This window comes from Haplochromis burtoni, unplaced genomic scaffold, assembly GCF_018398535.1.
Source record: "Haplochromis burtoni strain Fernald_Lab_line unplaced genomic scaffold, NCSU_Asbu1 Contig_232, whole genome shotgun sequence".
NCBI lineage: Eukaryota > Metazoa > Chordata > Actinopteri > Cichliformes > Cichlidae > Haplochromis > Haplochromis burtoni.
In genome coordinates, this window is record NW_024582593.1 from 420,554 (window position 1) to 439,801 (window position 19,248).

General features: G+C 42.3%; 1 protein-coding gene across 5 annotated transcripts in view; it reads left to right on the forward strand.

Annotated features, from left to right (window-relative positions):
* adgrg6 (adhesion G protein-coupled receptor G6) overlaps positions 1-19,248 on the forward strand; it is a 98,559-nt gene that overhangs the window by 26,298 nt on the left and 53,013 nt on the right. For 4 of the 5 annotated variants that reach the window (XM_042226871.1, XM_042226872.1, XM_042226873.1 and 1 more), the window contains exons 3-6: positions 9,662-10,009; positions 12,643-12,782; positions 13,002-13,281; positions 13,776-13,952. In XM_042226871.1, the coding sequence (XP_042082805.1) occupies positions 9,662-10,009; positions 12,643-12,782; positions 13,002-13,281; positions 13,776-13,952 (945 nt within the window). The remainder of the gene's footprint in view (positions 1-9,661; positions 10,010-12,642; positions 12,783-13,001; positions 13,282-13,775; positions 13,953-19,248) is intronic. The other variant, XM_042226874.1, reaches the window with a different exon arrangement.

Below are 19,248 nucleotides of genomic sequence, written 5' to 3' on the forward strand. Positions count from 1 at the left end.
CACACACACACACACACACACACACACACACACACACACACACACACACACACACACACACACACACACACACACACACACACACACACTGAAGTGGAAACACTAAAACTGTGTGTGTGTTACGTCATCTGTACTCTGTACAAACAGGCTGTTTACAGTCTCACTGAAATAAAGAAATATGTAATACTTGAGTTAACTGAATGCTTTTTAGCCTTGTTTATGTGTGCGTGTGTGTGTGTCTCTGTGTGTGCTTTGTTCAGTCAGTTGAACTGCTGCTGAAGCTGATGTTTCAGCCTGCCGGTACAGCAGTCCTGCACGTCTATCTCCTCTCTGGAGCAGAGCACAAACACACTGTGCACCGGTTGTTTGTGTCCTGTTCCTGATGCAAATATATTAAGTATTTATTCAATCTAAAGGATGAGAGGTGGAGTTTTAAATTGACTTCTACTTCATCAGCTTTCTGCCTCTAACGAGCTGAATACGAGTCCTCTCTGCCAAACAGGGACAGAAGCCTCCCCAAAGACATGAGAAGGTTCATTATGACCTTTTATCTTTAACAGGAAACACAGCGACACACACACACACGTTTCCTGTCTATTCTCTGCAGTTCTCCTTTACCCACCAGTCCCTTTTCATTCTTGCCCTCTTTTTTTAATTACTTCCTTTCCTGTCACTTCTCTTCTATTTGTTGCCCTTTTGTCACGTTTTTTTTTTTTTTGGCATATTTTCAATCTCCCCACCTTTCTTTCCTTCACATGCTGTCCCTGCTGTCCTTTCCTTTGATTATTTATAATATTTTTTGTCTCCATTTATTTACGTACACCCCTGAGACATTCCTTCGTCCTTTCCTTTCCTTATTTTCTCTTATCTACTTTCTCCAAACGATTTCCTTTATCCAACGTCTCTGACCATCCGTCATTTCCTCTTTCTCCTTTTTTCTGTCCTCTGTGCTTCCCCTTCTCTGTTCTTTCATTTTTCCTCCTCTCTCCTCTTCCTGTTCTTGTCTTCGTCCTGATCAGAAGATGCTTCCTTTTTGCTTCCTTCTGTTTTTCTTATTTCCTCTCATCTCCTTGGGATGACCCAGAACATGGCTCACTGTCAGCTCTCGGCTTATAGGTAAAAATGAATAAACTATTTTATTCAGTCCCAATTTTTATTCTGTCAGCAGAATCTGCTGATAATTTGTGTCTCCGTCACATTTCCTGTAAATAAATCCCGTTTTCATTCTGTTTGGCTTGGCTTTGATTCTCTTGCTTTAATCCAATTGATACACACAGGGTGAAATTTATAGCAGTCCACAGAGAAACACTCAATGCTGCCAGGATCATAAAATATTAACCTTTCAAATTAATTCTGTAGTGGTGAAATCATCCTCCTCTCAATGTGTGACAAGCTGCTGCCAAAACCAACCACCCATCTAAATGTAAATGCGTACAGCTGTGCCAGTGCTAATCCTCCGCTCATTACACACGTTCCTAATGATTCCTCCGTTAACTGCGACAGAAATTTAAGGAGACATTAGCAGGAAATAGACTGCTCCTGTCCACTCTCTCTCCCTGACTCACATCATTAGTTAACAGTCGAGCTGCAGAGCGTCCTCTTCATCATGAACGAGGGGGAGGCTGTAAAGTTTTCCTCCTGCTCTGATTATCAGCAGTGAAGGTGACTTGGAGCCAGCAAGGAGGCATTAATGTGCTACCGCTGAAATAACAGTCAGCAGATCACACCTCTAACGGAGAGACCCGAAGATCGTTTGTTTTATTACGTCGCTAAACACAAGCAGAAGGAGACAAGGGGGCAAGAAGTGGACTGACCAGATTAAAGCAAGGAGACAGGAGAGGAATCGATGAACAGAGGGGAAGAAACTGGAGGGAGCAAGGAAAGGAAAAGGGACAGTAAAGAAGAGAAAAAGGGGAAAGGAAACAAGAAATAAAGAAAGGATGAAACAAGAGGAAAGATGTCATAGAAAGCAGAGGAAGAGAAATAAGGTAAAATGAGAAAAATAGAGGAAAGCATACAAGAAGAGATGAAAAAGGAGTCAGGAGGAAACAGGGGAAACTGATGGAAAGGATGGAAGAAGAGAAGAAGTGAAGAAACAAGAAGGAAAACAAGTGAAAGTTGAATAAGAAACAATAACGAGAGAGGAAGCATGGTAAAGTCAAGAAGAGGAAACCGAAGAAGAGAAAGGGAAACAAGAAAAGTAAAAAGATGAAAAGGAAAAGGGAAGATGGATGGACTGGAGAAAAAAGGAAAGAGTAGAAGGGAGAATAAGACAGAGGGGGGTGAAAAGAAATTAGGAAACAAGAGGAGAAGAAAAGAGGAAAAAGAGAAGTAACAACAGCAAAGACGAACAGGAAGAAGAACGCTGCGCAGTGAAGTGTGTCACTTCTCGGCCCCTCCCACCCTGAAGTCATTGTATCACTCTAGCAGATTATTGTGAAACAAATCTCTCCTCATTTCCCACATTTGCTTATCAGCACAGTCATATTTGCATGGGTGGACTTCCTGTCTGCTGTTCTGCTTTTTTCCTGTTTGGCAAATACACCCGCACCCACCACTAAACACACACACACACACGCACACACACACACACACACATCAGGGTTTATCAGCTGCATGGAGCTGCCAGAGAAATGTCATCACATTAATAAGAGGCAAGCAGAGAAAAGAGAAAGAGTTTAGGTTTGATTGATCCAGCTGCTGAGGTTGTCCCAGGGTGTCTGATTCAGAGCCGTGTGAATCTGTTTACCTACAAAGGTGTGACTGTGTACGTACACACTGGCTGACACTGAGGCCTATTGTCCCGCCTCAGCCAACAGAAATGTTCCAAATACAGTTTTTGAATATTAAGGCTGTACCTGTAAAGTCATTTCACACTTACAACACAACTTCTTGACGGAAGTGCCAGACGCAAACGGCCGACACAGTAAAAGGATGAAAAAAACACCATGTCATTAGATTACGCAGCACAATTTAAAAAATAAAACAGTTCAAAAGAAGATCTGTGTCTAGAGTACATTTTATATTAACATAATGGAGAAAAATACAATTAGCACATTTCCTCAAATAAAAACCACCGGGCCTCGGATAATGGAGGGGTGTGTGGTCGACACAGCAACACAGCTTTTTACAGGCACTTTTAAAAGTAACCCCAACGCCTGCAAATATTTCACAATAAAGGCCCAACATGAAAACAATCCAGTCTTTAAGTGATGACGTGATGAATCCTGCTTCTGGGCCCGAACTACTCTGAATTTAATAAGGCTGATGTGTTTTTTACATGTTTTAACCTCCTAGGACAGGGGTGTCAAACTCAAATACACAGTGGGCCAAAATTCAAAATGGAACAAAGTCGCGGGCTAACATTAATATTTATTGGAAAAAAAAATCTTCCTCCAGATATAAGAATCTTTTCTTATGGACTCAAACAAGTTTAGCTGAAAAACTGAATATGGAACAAGCAAAGTTTAATACTAAACAATATATATATTAGCTGTATAATACCAGTAGGCCAGCTCTAATAGTAATTTGGTATGGCTTCGCGGGCCAAATGTAATTAGGCTGTGGGCCAAATTTGGCCCGCAGGCCAGAGTTTGACACCTATGTCCTAGGACCTGGCGTCCACATATGTGGACATCACATTTTGGGTTATTTAGACCAAATTACTCAATTTTGCTTTACAAGGGCCTGATATCCACTTATGAGGACATTGTACTGCTACTGTTCTATCAAAATTTTAAACAAATATCCTCATCCTCTTGTTTTTCTTAAAAACAAAAATAAGGTAAAAAAAATAAATAAATCTGGTAATTCTTTGTTTTTATGTTCTTGGGCCCCAATATGCCCAAATATCAAAGAGAAATTAAAAATGCATGCTGTGGAAAGGTTTGGGTCTTAGGAGGTTAATGCTTTGTATCTTGTTCTATTTTATCTCAACAAGGCAATGATCACTGTAGGCTTCTGTCAGTTTTTATTACCGCTAATCATTTTAAAGCTCAGTTTTTAAACCTGTACAATGTAACTACAGCCCATGCAGCAGTATATCAATGACTAACCTCGTATTGTGGATGGATTATCTCAGTTGTTCTCCTGTCTGAAGTTTGGTTTGTTTACAGCATCCGGCCATGCGATTGCATTTGTCACTAACCATCGGGAACCCTCACGTTAACTTTTATCGAGTGGAAAAAAGCCCTCCGTTCGATAGCGTTCGTCGTCCAAGTTCACTATTTATATTGTGCTACAAAGCTGTGATCACGTGGCACATCATTATATACCAGCTAGCCCAACTTCAGTAACCCTACAAACGTCACTGCTGTTTACTTTCCCATCTTCATTTATGTTGGAAGTGATAGCAGAGCTATACGTTTTAATTTGTTTCATAAATCCCTCAGTCAGAACATGGTATATTATATTTAGATGGAAGCTAGCGAGCTGCTAACTTCTAACTCAGTTAAACTTCATAAATTCTGTTTTCATGGATGCCTGGATGTTAAACTTAATTGTTACACCTGGTAAAGCAGCCACACTGATCATTTTATTACAGATGAAAGAATTTAGACAGTTTTTCAACTCAGTAATGCTGCAGTGTTCGTTTAATTTAGGGACCTGCAGCGGAGTTTGGGCCCAGACATCGCTAATGACGTCAGACTTAAAGACCGGATAAGAATGGTTTCTTTTTTCTTTTAATTTCATGGATGTGGTGAAGGAGGACATGCAGAGGATTGGGATGTGTTGGGATCCCTTCACCCCAACTGGTCACAGCAGATTCCGGCATTCCGGTTCTGGCAGAACCTGAGTCTGGGTTCTGCCAGAGTTTACTTCCCGTTAAAAGGGAGTTTTTCCTTCCCACTGCTGCCAAGTGCTTGCCCTAAGGGGTCAATTGATTGTTGGGTTTTTTCTGTGTTGTTGTAGGGTCTTAACCTTACATTATAAAGTGCCTTGAGGAGACTGCTGTTGTAATTTGGTGTTCAAAGCTCATTTGCTGGTGTTGTGTTTTATTCATGTTCATGTTAGCTAAGCACAGACCTTCTCAAAGTGCGGGGCCTGCCCCCTAGGGGAGGCGCAGAGCCATGGCAGGGGAGGCGCAGTATGAAAAGAGGGGGAAAAAAACAAAACGCTTGGACACTGCTACCATGGGGCGCCCACGGACACGCAAAGCAGGAGATGAAGCATGGCTGAATATGTTTCCAAACCAACTTCATTCTAAGCCAAAGACTAGAAAATATGGTGAAGCATATCTTCCCTTTGGCTTCACCTGCACACAAGTGCCAAGGTAGGTCTCCCCTGCAGAATTGGTTTTACCTTGTTGGGAGCATGCGCTGGGCTCTTCAAATCACGGACAAACAGTATCCCACATTCTTGATTAAAAGGAGTTTTAAAAAATTATCAGTTTTCGGTGATTCGAAACGCCGTTTACGTGTGGAAGAAACAGCTGCGTTTTCAAAAATACCCGTGTAGGTGTGGACGTAGCGTAAAAGAGTTAGTAGTTTATTTTATTACTACCTGCAGATTACTTGTATTTGCTTAATTGTTTACTAAATGTTTGAGGTGTGAAATAAACCGCAATGGAGCAAAATGGGGGGGCGAACATTATTCTTGTAAAACAAAGTTTGGGAACCACTGGCTTAGCAGAGCAGTGACACCATGAGTGCAGCAGGCAGCTGTGTTAATTAATTGAGGCCCCTCCTCTGTGTTAGAATAATGACCCATCTGGGGAATTTCAGGCCACCTTGCCCATCTTCTTCCACACACCACAGAACTAACAGCCTGATGATATAGATTTAACGAGACAATCAGGACAAGGTCGGATTTAATAATTCTTTTGAATTTGATTGGCCCACTGTGCCTAGACCAGGCAATAGACACATGACAGTCAACTTTGAACTAGCCAATAGGTGGAGGCTTGACACCTGAAAGGTAAAAAGAACACAAAAGCAAAGCCACATCTCTTGGCACGTAACAGTGGACTACTGAATTTCCTCTTTAAATACCAGAGTATCTGTATTTAAGATGTTGCCCATGTGTTCAGCTGCTAGTGGGGGGAGGGGCTGTGTGTCAGATGGAGGAGACAAAGATGGGTATGTTGTTGAAAATGAATGAAATGAAAAGCATCTAATTTGATAGTAATCTTTATTGGTACCCAAATATCACTCTCTTTTAACAAAACCCTACCTGGCAAAAACCAAAGTACTGTCATGTTTTCAGAAATTTAGTACTGAAAGGTAATGTAAATACTGGTTTTGGTGACATCCCTGATTATACTCGTGCTATAGTTTATTTTTTTTATTTTTTTAGTAATACTATTTAGTAAAGTGAAAACATGGTGTAACATCTTGAGATATCAGCTAGTTTTGTGGCTTTCTGCTGCCTCCTAACTCTGCTCAAGCCCTGTTTCATGGACGCCTGGATGTTAAAGAGACCAGCCTCACTGACTGTTTTATTGGAGCTGAAAGACATTTTGACTGTCACTGATGTTGCCGTCTTTGATCTGGGAAACTGAAGGAACATTTGGACAGGAAATGACTAATTATGCCAGACTAAGTGAATTACACCCAGCACCTTTAAATCCATTGAATAAACAATGTCCAGGGCATCCTGCTATATTCAGCCAGCACATTGTGCAGGCATTGTGCCGAAGAGACATGAAAGAGAAGCGTCAGAGTCTGTGAGCCTTGTAGTTTGATATTCAGGCTGAAAACATGAAACCTTTTTTTTTCCTGCCTTCGCTGCTCTGATCTTGAAGATATCGACACTCAGACCAGCTGCAGTCAAACAGAAGCACGCAGGACTGGTCAGACCAATGGTATTTGGACACTTAGAGTGCACTCAGGGATCTTGTACTAACAAGATGCTGACGCTCTCTAGTTGGTGAGATTTTCAGTTAGTGAATTTAAAAATATTATGGCTGAATATTAAAATGTTGGCTGATGAGGGTCCAGCCATTAGAATCAATCAGAAGGGTCGGCTGGAGACGAGAGAATCCAGAGAAATGTGAAGTTGTACTGCCAGAAACTTGAGAGGCAGCTTTTAGGCTTTTGAGGGATGAACTGTGCGACTTGCAAATGCCCCCCCCCCCCCCCCCCCCCCCTTCCACAGACACAAAGCCTACCCTGAATGAATGAAATCAGGGAATCAGGAGAGATGGAGGGTTTCACCAAGAAAAGTCTACACTCCCCAAGAGACATGGGGAAACACTCATTTTGTGTGTGTGAGTGAGAGAGAGGAAGAGAGAGAAGCAGAGCTGGGAAAGAGAGAGAGTGAAGCTGTTTTCTGAATCGTGTGGCAGCGTCTAGCTTTTCCATTAGTGGAAGGGAGGAAAAAAAGCTTGGTGCTTTTTGATGTTACATCCAAATGTTCCTAAAATTTCACGCTGAACAACTTTAATGGGAGCAAAAGGTTTAGCTGAGACACACTCACACTCACACACACGCACACTTAGGAGGATTGGAATTTTTGTGCATAAATTTGCCATGTGTGCTGTGAATGTGTTTGCGTGCACCTGTGCAGTCAGAGTCTGCATGTGTATTTCTGTCAGCATAGAAATCCTACATCACCCTCTGTTGATCCGACATGTTCAGCATGCTTTCAGTAAATTGCTTGTAGAACATAAATGACTCAAGGAAAGAGGGGTGGAATAAATGGGGGGATATAACCTCACGCTCCACGGTTTGAACTTTTCAATTCAGCCAATGCCATTTCAAAACCAGGTGCATTAAAAGGCAGAAGCACAGCAGGAGTATGGCTTACAGCGGCAGAAAGCATTTAAAACCTTTTTTGGGACACAGTCAGCAAGAGTTTGTCACCACCCGTGAGTGGTGATTGTGTATGTGCAGGTTTTTGTGTCCCGTGTCCTCTGCAATCACCAATCACCAGATAGGCAAATAGCCTCGTCACAGTGTAAACAAACCCTGAATCAAAAAAAACATGAAGCACGAAGGTGATCACGGTTTCTTAGGCAGAGGTCTCTAAAGGACACAGCTGGGAGATTCCTAAATACTCCTCAGCCATCGCTGTGGATGGTAGGCGTGTCCGAGGATATGCCTGAGCTAGACTCGTGCATTTGATTGACCAATTGGATGTGAAGGCTGGGGAACACCTACTCTGATTGAGTAACAGTAACACAGCACTGCAAAGACTCCTTATGTGTGTTTTTGGGAATCTGTGAAGAAGCATCATGTCGAGGATGTTCCATTAGCAGAGAAACACTGACCCCTTCCTCAGGTCACTCATACGTACAAATATTTGTGAAAGGAGGTAAATGTGTGGCTTATTTGCTTATTTAAATGCATTTAAATGACTCCTTTTTCATGTTATGACTCGTGCTGGTGGCTCAAAGGATTAACGGCCATGATTTAGCTGTTTGAGCAGCTGTCTCCTTATTTTTGATTTAAGCAGTGCTATAGAAGCCTGAAAGCGTTTCAGGATCTGGCAACATGCCACGATTGTTTCAGCCGCTCGTAATTTGAAGTCTGCTGCACTTGGTTAATAACATTTACCAGAACGATGCGTGAGCTTCACCTCATCTGCTTCTGTTCCCATGAGCGAGGCGCGGAGCTGTCAGTTTCTGCAGTAAAACATATGAATATGAAATAAGACGACTGTGAGAAATGTTACACCGCCAAGCTTTTCTTATTGGAACGAGGGCTCTGAGACGCGTGCACGTGCATGCTGGCGTTTCTGACGTTGGCTGTGGTTTTGGCTGCCGCAAAGGCCGAGCCTGAGATCAACGGAGGCCATTGTTGCCCCGAGCGAGAGAAGCAAACCATTCTTTCCACTTTCCATTTCAGCTCTTGTCTGTTATTATTTTTTTTCCTCAGGAAACGTTCTTGTTTCCAGCTGTTGTTAAGGGCGATGAAGGCCAACATGTTTCATGTTTAGAAAATTTTATATCAAGCTTCATTAACAGCCAACATTTTACGGTTGGAGGTGGATAGGGCTATACGTGGCCCCGTTACCGGGGATGTGAAAATGTGAAATATGACTTTATATTAACTTAAATATGGAATCTCAGCCGGCCGAAGTGCAGCATGTATCGGTACCTTTAAATGAAAGTGGTTTTCTTTGGATCGCAGAGAACTGAACACAGCTGCTCTTGTTTTTTTATTTTCTGCCAAGATTTTCACATTTTTGTTTAAAACTTAAGAATTTGACTGCTTCTTGATACAAGGGTGACTCACTCACTTTGCATGTGCATGCTTGTGTGTTTTCAATGTAAACTTGCAAGAGACTGGTTGTGGTGTCAGTCTGCTAGTTTGATTACACTCTGGATTAACTGCACGAGTTGTTCTGGCTCATAACTGAAGTGCAATTGCTCCAAGATTACTCCTGAACTACTCTTCTTGCATCTTATCTTATTGTCCTGTAAACAGCAATAAAACATACTGGGTTTGTCTTCTGAGTCCTTCTTGAAAACCTTTCTTGATCCCTGACTGGCTGACTGGGCTGCGTTTGTCCGTGAGAACTACTTTGCCTATTGACTTCTAAAGATTGTATGAAATATGTCTGTTCCCTGTCCGTTTCACATCTTATGGCCCTGTAGTCCTGTACTCTTTGTCTCATTCTTATCCCCATGTCCTTGTTTACTAAGCGTCCTGTCTCCGTTATGTTGCTGCCTCATTGAAGGTTGTCACAGTGTGAACACTCATGAATTTATCACCCCCAGTACTGGGCTGCGCCTCCACAAACTGTAACCTGGTGCTAACGGAGGCCCAGGGAGAAATCACATCACCGTGCTATCCCCAGAGATACCCCAATTCGTACAACTGTAGGTGGATCATGCAGGCCCCCACCGGCTTCATTATCCAGCTGTCCTTCCTGGACTTTGAACTGGAGGAGGCGCCGGGATGCATCTATGACTGGGTGAAGGTGAATACAGGCAGCGCTGAAGTTGTGTTCTGTGGTCTGACGGCCAACGGGCTGACGCTAAACTCAACGGGGAACCAGATGGTGCTGTCTTTTACCTCCGACTTCAGTGTGCAGAAGAAAGGCTTCAGAGTTAGCTTCCAACATGGTAGGTGAAAGCCGCCAACAGGGTCCTGATCTTCAGCTGTGTCTTAAGTCAGGCATTAAACAATAAGAGTTTGAGGATGGGTTTGGTGACAAGGACGGCTCATTTGGTTACATCAAAGGGCCGATGTTACAGTATGAGGATTACAAATGCTCTGCTCACTAAACTCTGACCAAAAGCACCATTGTCACATGTAACACACAGTGTTTAATCAAGGAGAATTTGGTCCAGGAGGTTTTTCTCACGCAGGTGTGAACCCACTTTGGTTTGCTGACATGTGAAATCTTTGCAGCCGACCATTAGCAGTCCAACAACCAGCCAGTGTTTATGTACTCACAGATGGAGGGTGTATGTGTGCAGCATACTGCAAAGTTTCAAACTGGTAAAAACCAGCAGGGGTGTCAAATGTACGGCCCGCTGGCCACATCCGCCATACAATTATATCCAGCCCATGAGATAATTTCATATGTCAGTTATTGATAGCCCTGCTGAGAATCCATGCGGACGGGGGCGGGACTTTAATTTGATAGGAATGATACATAAAAAAAAAACTCCCTTATGGCTGTTCGTACTGCACAAAGTAATTTACAGTACGATAAACAATTAACCTGCTGAACACCAATGCCCCGTTACCGGAGACGAGAGGGAGAACATCTGGTTTAATGTGATGTACAGAGATCTGTTATTTAAACATAGACGTGTGTGGTATCCACGGGAACGTCAGAATCTCAGCTGAAAGCTCACAAAACCATTTTAACGACCACCAAACAGCTGAAACAGCAAATGATGAAAGAACAGGTAAACAGACTCTGCAAAAAGATGTAAACACAAAGTACGGCGCGTTCACCTGATGGCGTATACATGGACACACCATCAGTGCTGACGTCTCACAGATTCTGATCTTGCAACCTCATTTCTGCTGTTCAATTCCGAAGAAATTTCAACTTTCACAAATTCTGCCAAATAACAAAACACGTAGCTTTGTCTCTAATAAAACCTCAGTGAAAAACAAAGGTTTCTGCTTTTCACTTTCTACCATAAAAATCTATTTTTTAAGACTTAAGTTAAAATCTAATGGACAGTATCGAAAATGGGCTAGCAGAACTTTTTCTGCAATTTTACATATTTATTTCTTACAGTTTAAGTCCAAAGAGTTGCGCTGACAGATTTCTTTCTTTCTCACAGCAAAGAACGAAATCAATTAAACACATAACTGGCCCACTTTAGGTCAAAGTTTGCTGTAAAATGAGTTTGACACCCCTGGCATAAAGCCTTAAATCATGTGAAGAGGCCTCATGGTCTCTGAATGAACCAACAGGTGCAGATAACATATAGTGTTAGCTTAGCATGGATTTCAGGGCAGTTTGTCGGCCCAGGAAATGTTGGACATTGGACTGGAGAGTGGAAAGGCTTTGTTGTTTAGTACCAGGTGTCCAGTGTCATTGCACTCCCTACTCTTCATTCACCAACACGTTAAGACACCTGCCATCAATGCCTGTGTACAGCTCCTAGCTCCAGCTTAACACCATGACAACAAAGCTGTTCCTAAATCAGAAACATTTATCATCTATCATCTAAAAACAGAGGGAAGTGTTTCCACACCAGTTGTTTCATCAGTGATAAAAAGTATAATCAGTCAATCAATTTCCTGGTTTGTATGAGAGGCTGAATTGGACTTGGAAACTACATTGTCTCCTCGCTGGAGGCCAGCCTCTTGACTTTAGCTGTATGAGTTCATGCACAGTCTGACTGAAGGTGCATGTTTTTAGGTTATCGTGCAGTCAAGAGACCGAAGCGTCTCAGATGTCACAGACAGTCCGATGTGTCACCGACTGACCCAACGCTGTTGCAGTGTGTTGATGCACCGTGTGTACCTGCCTTCCTGCATGTTTGCTGTGTATATTTGAGCGCTTTTCCAGTGAGCAGTGAGAGATGACAGCTCCAGCCAGAGCCGCTCTCCTGCTGAGAAACGTCGTTTGACATGACGCTTGAGAAAGGCTGAGGTCCTGGTTAGGAGCTGCTTGTGGATAAAACGTCTGTTTTCTGAGAGTCGAACTCAGACTCATCATCACCGCTTTGCTTTTTTCAGTCAAACTTTCATTTAAAAAGTTCGGCACATGAAGCAAATATTATCACCAAATCACATCTGAACAATAATAATTCGCTTTGTTGGGTGAAATCGAGTTTTGATTTGACCTATTTAAACTGAAAAACCAATCAAAGACTCGGTAATTTTCCCTTCTGTGATTCTGAGTTTTTACTCCCGTTTTGTCCTTTTTTTTTTTTTTTAAACATTTCTTTCTTTCCTTGATTGAATTTCTGGATTTCTTTTTTTTTTTTTATCTCTTTACATTTCTTGCTTCTCCTACTTTCTATTTTTGTTATTTTTACTCTCTTTCATTCTTTGGTGCTTTTGTTCTGGAATTTTGTCTTTTATTTCATTTCTGTCTTTTTTCCTTTTTTATCCTGAATCTTGAAATTTTCCTGAATTTTCTTTTATTCTTTTTGCTCTTTCACCTTGTTTCCTTTTGCTGTTGCTTGCTTCTTTCCTGTTTCTTTCCTCCTTTTTACTTTTCTCGTCTTTTGTCTTTACTTCTCGTCCTTCCTTCTTCTCGATGTCCTTCTCTGCGTTTTAGTTGCTGTGGCCCTGAGGAACCAGAAGATCAAGATGAGCAGCGGTGTCGGGCAGATCACAAAGGTCGCCAATTCTGTTTCCATCCCTGCGCTGAGTCAGCTGACCATATGCTTCGAGGTGGAGCGCACCAGCCTGAAACAGGTCTGGATAAACGTCACTTTTTGATTTGACTAAACTCCATCTGGTCATTAATTTCTTTATTTCATTAACTTTTTTTTACAGCTTCAGTCTTAAGTAAGTCAAATCATAAGAAAATAGACCCGTTTAGGGGCTTTAAATTATTTAATTTATACGCACATGTGTGTTATTCATCCCACCAGAGCAAGTTTGTGTTAGCTATTGTTCTCGTTCCCTGAACAGAAAGAATGGATCTTCACTTACTCCAAAGACAGCAGCGCCATGTTGCTGAGTCTTGGTTCCGATGGAACGGGGATGAAGATGGTGGTTGATGGAGTGGTCTGTCCAATAGACAACATCATCTTACCATCTGACTTCACTAACTCCATGAAGTCCTTCTGTGTCCTCTGGACATCATCAAATGGACGTGTGGCTGTTTACTTCAATGGGAACTACTTGGCCAAGGCCTGCTCCAGCTCCACCGGACACTCCGTGCAGGCTGGGGGAGAATTCCGGATAGGAAGTAAGCTCCAATACGAGTTGTATGTTTTTGATGCATTTTGTTAGACGTGCACGTAAAGTGTCAAACCACTTTAAAGACATTCTGCAGAGAAACTTCACCACCCAGTAATCACAGGTTTGGGGATCTGCGGGATTATGAGATGTGAAACTGTGTGCATTAAAGGATAAAATGGATGAAAGACACTCGTAGACAGAATATTAAAGCAAAAAAAAAAATCCTGGAATGCTGATTCTCTGCGTGACATTTCATGGCGCCCTGTGATGTCACATACAGTAACCTTGGTTTGATAAGTGATGCAGACACTTCTGTTAGTAAGCGGGAAAGTCTCAAGCCCTGCTCTATGGTGCTGAGCTCATTACTAACCCGCTTCTACCTAAGCAGACATTGATGTAACTGCATACTTTGAGGATGTGGAATTATTATTGTGATCTTAGAGGAAAATAATTTAATACATTTCTGCAATGCTCAGTGCTGTTTTTCTGGGATTTGTTCAGGTCAGCAGCAGAGCTTCGATGGGAACATCTACAACCTGCGGCTGTGGAATTACGCCATGTCCATTCAGGAGCTCGGCGCATTAAAGTGTGACCACGTGGGGAATGTCATCGACTGGGACAACAGCTACTGGACCATCCCGGCCTCTCTGGCCCAGACGAACACCTCGCTCAGCTGCAGTGAGTACAGGAAAGAAATCAAAATGTGATTAAACAAGCACGATGGCGGGAACAGGGGGTGTGCTGCATGGGCTGTGATAGAGCCACGTGTGTTGCAGGTCAGGGGTGTCACACTGAACTGCCAGGAGGCCTGAACTGGGTCACTGGATGGAAATGTGCAAAAAGGAGAGAACTTTTTTATTCGACTTTTTTACTGCATGAGCACCGATCAGAAAGTTTGTTTCTCTGCACATCCAGCTGCTAATCTTAGATCACTCCCTGGAAGTCCAGTCTGACACTTCGCTATCTAAACAGACCTCGAACACGATCAAAATTTTTAATGACGGATCAATGCCAGGATCGGAACATTCTGAGCCCGACGGCAATGAGTGAGAGCAGGAGCACGATCGCCATGTTTTTAAATCATTTATTGGCTGTTCTGTGATGAATGAGACCCCTGAGGTATCTGCGCACACAGCACTCTGACTGTGAAGGAGATTTTTGGCTGCACCGACACATCGCCATCTTCAGTCACGATCTAAACCGCTTGGCAGATTTGCTGCATCGTTGCCCACTTCCCGAAAAATAAAACCGAAGTTGAATGATGACCAGTTTGACACTTTTAGAGAGATCCCGCAGCCATCACAGAGGGACTCTAAGAATAGCAGCGGCGCTAAAAGCAGGCACATTTAAATGAGGCTTTTCATTTGCATCGAGCGTTCCCGTAAGCTTCTGCTCACACCTCGTGTTTCACACTAGGAAGCATTGTGTTTCAAGTCAACCGGGCTGCGTCACCGCGGTGGCGTCCGACCCAGAGGTCTGAATCATTGTCAGCATTACATTACCCACAGCCTGCCACAACACACAGAAAAAAGGCGGTTAAATCGAGAAGCCGCGCTGACACGTTTCTTTGATTTACAACATTAGACTGAGCAAATGTGGAAAAGCTGAAACACGAAGAAGAAACTAAAAAACTCAAACTCTGTTCTTTAGCTGGAACCAGCGGTCCACACAGAGGAGTCAGGAAGAGCCGAGAGACGTTCTAACACATCATATTTGCTGAGTGTGCACACTAAACGTTGCCATGAAAACATTTTTCTTCCCATTTACTGTGGCACCAAGAAGTCGCATGTCTCTCCCACACACACACACCTCCAGGTACTCCTCAGTCAGCACTTCAGTCTGTTTGCTATCAGCGTGGAAAATTAGAACCAGACATCAGCCAAATTCTGGTAGATTTTAGCTGCGCCTGGTGACTTAATCAGCTCCAGCAACCTGTTTGGCTGCTGATCAGAAATCGCTGTGATTCCTGCTCTGGTCCACAAACCCACTTGGCTGGTGAAACACACAGACACAGATGTGTGCTACTGTACCGCTCCGAATGGAGGCATGTACATTTAAATGACTCAGTTATTAAAGATTTCTCACTGTTTTTATTAACATGTTTTGCACACATACACACACCCACTAGTACAAACCTGCGTGTACATTTGTGTTTGTGTGTGCGCGCGCGTGTGCGCGCGCCGACAGTGCAGTACCTCCTAGTTAAAGCTTTGTAAATGAGCGTATAGCCACAGGAGGTTAGCCACAGCGGTTTTAGTGAAATTCCAGCCAACACTGTACCCACTGGAGAAAGAGCCTTCTGTGTGTGTGTGTGTGTGTGTGTGTGTGTGCATGCCTGTTTACCTCTGAGACTTGTGGTGGTTTTTCAGAAATGCATGATTCTGCACTAACCTTCCATATTGTCCTGCGCTTACAGTAAGAAGCTGACATTATTATCTTTTCCGGGGGGTGGGGGCATTCACTTTAGCTGTACCTGAAACTTTATCTGTGAGATCCACACATACAGAGACTTTATAGACCGAGACATGAGTGAGGTTTTTCATGTTACAGCTTTGACATGGTGCAGCACACAGTGCACAACAAGCTTCAGAGCGACATCAACACTTCAGTCAGTTAAATCAGTAAGTAGATGGAAAACACATAAGAAAGTGTTTAAGACTGCAGGCATTTCCATTTCGGGTAACCTCCACACATCTGCAGACACGCACTTTTGATTTTGAGGGATCTGCCTAATTCCTGGAGCTTCAGACCACCTACGCTGGTTTGACTGATGTGCTGAAGATTAAACGCTGCCTGAGTGACTGATGACTTACTTTCTGTCTTTTGTTTATTAAGTGTGTCAACCTCACATTTGCATTTACAGATCTCTCCAATGATTCTTGTCTGTATTGTTTTGGAACTCATGCCCACTAACCTGTCCCTCTCTTCACAGTTTGCTACCCTCATTGTATTCACTTAACAACTACTGCGCCAGCTAGTGGTGAGTGCTGCTAACACCTTGTGTGCACCTGTGTGAGTGTGAGTTTATGTGTGTGTTGGCTTGTGCTAATGCATGAACTGGGATATGTAACGGTCTCCTTTTATCATTCTAACACGGTAGCCTTTGGATTCATTCAAAAAAAAAAAAAAAAAAACTGATCACAACTGATCAAGATGGCAAAAGATTATCTGCTGCGAGGGCCATCCAATTGATTTTGGAAGAGAGAGGGGCTTCGGATGATGATGTTGACAAAGAGGGTTCAGAATATTTCACATTTCTGAAAATTCAGAGTCTGACAGTGACTTTGAAGAAGAGGATGAGGTTGATCACCATTTAGTAACAAAACGAAGACGAGCACCCCATCTGCTGCCAGCTCCAGGACCAGAACAAGCCCACCAGACAGCAAGTGAAGAAATATGGATGTCAATAACTGGTGAAATTGAATGGTCTTCTTGCCCAAGAAATGAGCCACCCTACAGAGCTGTTACTGTGATAAGCCAGGGCCAACACGGCTGACAGGTACTCATGTGCAGGATATCAAGTCTTCATTTGAGCTTTTCATCCCAGATTCCATCCAGAAAATTATTCTGGATTGCAGTAATTTAGAAGGAAGGTGTGTTTTTGGAGAGAGGTGGAAGGAGATGGACCAAATTCATCTAAGAACCCCAAAGTAGGCCTTTGAGGTTCTTATCCTTGCAGGAGTTTTGAGGTCCAAAGGGGAATCCACAGAATCCGGCAGAAACCGGCAAGAACCTTTCCATGCATCAATGTCTCTGGAAAACTTCCACAAAATTTCCAGGATTATCCGTTTTGATAACCGAGATGACAGACCAGCTCGACGGCAGAGAGACAAGCTAGCTGCCATCAGGACAGTGTGGGATAAGTGTGTGGACCACCTCCCCCTGTTTTTTACTCTGGGCCTAATGTCACCATTGATGAGCAGCTGATCCCATTTAGTTGTGAAACATATTGCTTGACGTGTAAATGTGTTGTCTTTCCACTCACTCCACTTGATTACAACTGATTTATTTATTTCTAACATTTTATAAAAAAAAACAACAAAAAAACGAGAAGCACATTAATTCATAAATGTGATCTAACAAAGGTAAAGGGAAAAAAAATAACCATGTTTACTGTTCATATGGCTTGTAATTGGGATGAAGTAAACATCTGTTGAGTAATTTAACATAAAATTGTTTGATAGTGTTAATTTGGAAAGCCAAAACTCTAGCGGGTCCACCAGACCCATGAACACTGGCTGAGTAACAAAAATATGAACACCACACAAGGGTTAATGTAGAAAAATCAGCAAAACATAATCACAAAACAAAAGATCTTCCCCAGCAGCAGTTATTTAAAGGTTCTGTATATGTTATTCTCAGATTATTATAGGTTCAGATTATCAGCTGTGTATGAAAGCTGTAGATTATGCTCTGTGGCATTTTCCATCAATTTCCGGATGCACTTTGAAGCCTTGACTTTACCAGGATGTTTTTTTGGCCTGTATTAAAGCAATCCATATACTGTACAGATGCAACACGCATCTCTTCTCTGTGCATTAAATACTGTCATAACCCTGCAGCCGAATCATCCAGCGATACAGAAATGCATTGTTAGATAAACTAAACTCTTTTTTTCATTTCATCATCAGTATCCAGAGGTTCCCAGGATTAAAACACCATTAAAGTCTCTTCTTTCACATGTTATAAATTAAACATCAGTAATCGTATCATATCAACTCATAATGAAAGTAACTTTTGCTCGTATCCCTAGATGATCACATTTGCTGCAGCTGGCCTTCCACATTTTGCTCAGCAGCAATCGCAGCAGAATTAGTAATAAATAAACATGACATGAACTTAATTGGTCCCTGCAGGGAAACTGGATAATTACAGCAGGAGGAAACACAAACAGAGGATTAGTCTGGAGAATAAAATGTGTTGGGAGTCATTCGCAGATGTCTGCTGCTCGGAGATTAGAAATGATTTGATGTCACACTCATTCACAGGTTTGTGTAGCAGAGGTTCAAATGCAGGTCAAAGCTTGTGCAAATGGATTCAGATACACATAAATGCCATTTACACAGAAGCAGTAACAGCAGTGGGAAGGTTTGGAAAAGTCTGAAAAAGCCCTGGAATCTTTTTAATTTCATTCGCTGTCATTCATTGAAGAAAAATGTGATGCGTCTTTAGATTTTTGGACAAAACAAGCAAATATTTTAAATTTTTGCTTAAAAACTGAATAATTATTGAGCTCCAGATTTTAAATCATCTGTCCTTATTTGGTGGTGATCCAGCTGTTTGCAGTGACCTCTCTGTTAATGTCTTTACTATTATTAAGTTTAATTAATGTTCAGGAATTTCAGTTATGTGATCTTTACTTGTCATTGAATTAGACATTTTTGAGGCGAGTCAGGAATAATTGATTGTTCTGTATTGATAAAGCTTATTGATAATTAATAAATAATAATTAGGTGTATACACTAAAAACTGTTTGTGAACTCCCACAGAGACAGTTCCAGACAAAGCTGTGTTTTATTATTTAAATAAATAATCATTTAAAATGAGTTCTTAGAAGTGAAAGTGGCCCTGGCCGCCCGTTGACCCCCCGCCTCCGTGTTCTTCATTTAATTTATTATATAGTTAAAAAGCGCTTTGTATGTGCTTGGAAAGAAAAAGTTCATTCCATGAAGTGGAATGAAGCAGTTAGATTTACATCATACTCTCATACTTGGTCCAGTATGTTGGGGAAATGAAATTAGTCCTTCAAACAGGTCTCAAAACGTCTTTGTGTAACAGAGGACAGCGTGCAGTAATGCTGGCCGTGCACACTGTCCAGAGAGGGAACACTGAGAGTCACTGAGCATTGGAGTGTTAGTGTTTCTGATCAGCAGCCACACTTTAAGGATTAACTGAGCGAACTGTTGTGTTTTAGTCTGAGCCCGATGGAGATGCACAGGAAAGGATCAGAGCAGACATGTGAGGTCCCATCTGA